The sequence below is a fragment of the Camellia sinensis genome, chromosome 1 (assembly GCF_055761805.1).
Source record: "Camellia sinensis isolate YWXY chromosome 1, ASM5576180v1, whole genome shotgun sequence".
Taxonomy (NCBI): Eukaryota; Viridiplantae; Streptophyta; class Magnoliopsida; order Ericales; family Theaceae; genus Camellia; species Camellia sinensis.
The window spans coordinates 213,100,001-213,103,051 of NC_138961.1; the positions used below are offsets into that span (position 1 = coordinate 213,100,001).

Genomic DNA, 3,051 nt, shown 5'->3' on the forward strand with positions numbered 1-3,051 from the left:
GATGCAGAGAGCTTTTCTGCAATACCAGATACACCGCCATGAAATTTCAGCTTTTTTAGATCATGGCCTTCAACAACCGATCCCAGTTCATCGGCACAAATGTTAAAACCAGCTGCTTTAACTTCCTCAGGTACAACGTAATCACTCGGTTGCACACCTGCAGACACACCATGACAAGAGTCAATCCAAGAAATCTTTTATTATGACAAAATATAACTCAGAAGTGTGAATAGCCTCACCTTGGATGAACTGAAATGCAGCTTTGGAAACCAGAACTGCAATTCTCAACTTCTCCTATAGCACGAAAGACGAAGGAGAGTTTTAATTGCAAGCATAGTGTAACAAGCTCTTAACACACAAAATTAGAGCTCACTTTTATCACTTTTTGTCATACATACAAAAGTAACAAGCTCTTAACACACAAAATTAGAACTCACTTTTATCACTTTTTGTCATATAATACATACAAAAGTAACAAGCTCTTAACACGCAAAAGATAAATATTTGAAGAAAATATAATGTGGTTGTGGTTTTGAGATGTGGGCTTTATATAATAGAATAGATTAGAAGTTGAGCACAAGCAACTCGTGTGTGAAGAAATATAAGATAACTGTAATTGTCATTTGAAAAAAGAATTTGAATGCAGGTGAAGAAAAAATTGAAATAAACTCATAAGTTCACCAATTAAAAAAGCAGTTATTGTAAGGAAGGCATTAAACTTTCTGGCCTGAAAGTGCATATACAATAACTGGAATCCACAAAGTACCCAATTAAACTTGAAAAAAATAGCCCATGTTTTGTTTGCCTATAAATCTGTAAATTACAATAGAAAAGGGCAATGATACAGACCACTAAAAGTGGTGCTCTAAGGTCATCTCCAACCGTTCACCAAATCCAACATCAAATTCAAATTTGATGAAAAAAAGGTACTTTTTGTGCTCCAACGGTTGCACCAAAACAGTATCAAATTGAGAAAACATCAAACGTTTTACCAAACTGAGAACGGCTTGCCCCTTTCACCAATTCACTGTGCATAGCCGTTGACCCCTTTAAAGCAGAAATTTGTGAAAATTTTACACTAGGGGTCGACCACCCGGTTGACCACCGGTCGACCACCTTAGTTTTTTTCAAAGCAACAGAAATGAAGGCAAAAACGTCAAATTTCCTCTCACCAGTTGACCGGCCGGTCGACCCCCGGACGACCCTCTCTGTTTGATGCACGCTACAGTAAACGGTTGGAGCTGTTGGTATCAGAATGAGAAAATTGGCTTTTTTTTACTCAAATTTGGTGAAAAATTTGTTCAACCGTTGGAGATGCTCTAAAGCAACCACTAATGATATGGCACCTGTCCTGTATTATGTTAATTAATCTTACTTACGATCGTGATTATGCTCGTGATTATGCTCTTAAGATGATTTTGATTGTCCGTGTCTTTTTGAATTTCTATCACTGTAAGAAAATCTATTTGATTTTCTGCTATAAAATTTAATTAAAAGAGGTAGAGGCGACAGAAACCAAAATTGATTGTATTTTTGTGCTTAGCGTTTCTTTTATACAATGACAAACACACACACACACACAGAGACAAGGAAAGAAAAGAATAGAGGCAAATGCAGATTCATACACCACACAAACATAGATACAAACACATTGTGTATGTATATAAATGCATACCTGATTCGTGCGGCGCATGGCAGCAGCCTCGTAACGCTTGGAGAGATTGGCGGTGAATCGGAACCTGCGCTTGGGGTTCTTCACCACTCCACAGAGATCTCTCCATTTATGCAACACCTCCTCCGACGAATGCTTCGGCTTCACAGCCCCAAATTCTTCATTCAAAAAGCTCTCCATCACTCGTCTTTCCCAGATCAGCTCCTTTCCCTTTCTATTCGACCGTTAATCTCCGCTCATTCAAATTCAAATATATATAGCCAAAAAAAAGTAACAGAGGGAAACTACGAAGAACAAGTCAACAAAACATTAAAATTATTGCTTCGTTAAAGGACAGGCAATGAAAAGAAGAAGAAGTTTCCATGGCATTGTCTTCGAATCACGAGTACAGAGACGCGTAAAGGGAGTGGGTGTGGGTGTCGTGTGGGTCCAGAAAACACAAAAATGCACAAGAATTTCTTCAAATTTGAGTCTTCTCGTTCAGTTTCCCAGACAGAAGGAAAAGGAGGAACAGGAAATGAATGAGGAGAGAAGATGATCCGAAATTGTAGTGAGGGACTGAAGACAGTGGAAGGGAGCTATCAACCGTCCTTCCTACTTTCCTGGGTCAAACTTATTTTAAGAATACTATTAGTTAATCCACTTTTAAAAATATTTATTATTTTAAATTTGTTAATAAATATCTTTTAATGAACCTCATCAAATAAGAAAGACTATTTCAAACTTATTTTTTATTCTTACAAAGAGGTAAGAAAGACTACTTTACTAAAAATTACCATTCCATTAGTTTTGTAGTTTTATGTTTTATATTCTATTATGTTAGTACCTACTTTCATTAAAAAAGGGCAAATTACAAATACCCCTCGAGCTTTAGTGAAAATATAAATTTTTTTTCTGAGGTTTGAGAAATTACATTCCGCCCTCCTGAGGTTTATATTTTCATAACAAATTGCCTTCTGAGGTTTTTATTTTCATACAGATTCTCCCATAATTTTTCCTAATTTGTTATGAAAATTTGCCCCTCAGGAGACAATTTGTAATTTCTCAAACCTCAGAGGAATCTGTATTTTTACCAAATCTCGAGGGAGTGTTTATAATTTGCCCTAAAAAAAACATGTACCTAATTTTTTTCTTTAAAATTATTGTTAACAAAATTTTATAACTTATAGGCTATTTTGAAAAGTGGATTAAAAGTCACTTCCTGACTTTTAACCCATTTTCATCTCTCACAAAAAAGTCAAAGAAAAATGACTCGTAGCTCGAATTCAGTGGCCCGAATTCGGCTCGAAACCCAAAACGACGTCGTTTTAGGTTTCGATTTTTTTTTTCCTACCTTTTCTTTCTCTTCCTTTTCTTTCTTTCTTTTCTTCTTCTTCTTC

General features: G+C 36.0%; 1 protein-coding gene across 1 annotated transcript in view; it reads right to left on the reverse strand.

The window, feature by feature from the left end:
- LOC114319415 (calcium-transporting ATPase 2, plasma membrane-type) overlaps positions 1-2,224 on the reverse strand; it is a 6,023-nt gene extending 3,799 nt beyond the window's left edge. Inside the window, exons 1-3 of the mRNA XM_028266424.2 lie at positions 1,676-2,224; positions 240-294; positions 1-157 (exon numbers count right to left, since the gene is read on the reverse strand). The exon at positions 1-157 is cut by the window's left edge and continues 1,792 nt beyond it. Of these exons, the coding sequence (XP_028122225.1) occupies positions 1-157; positions 240-294; positions 1,676-1,852 (389 nt within the window). The 5' untranslated portion in view covers positions 1,853-2,224. The remainder of the gene's footprint in view (positions 158-239; positions 295-1,675) is intronic.
- Between the last annotated feature and the right edge of the window lie 827 nt (positions 2,225-3,051).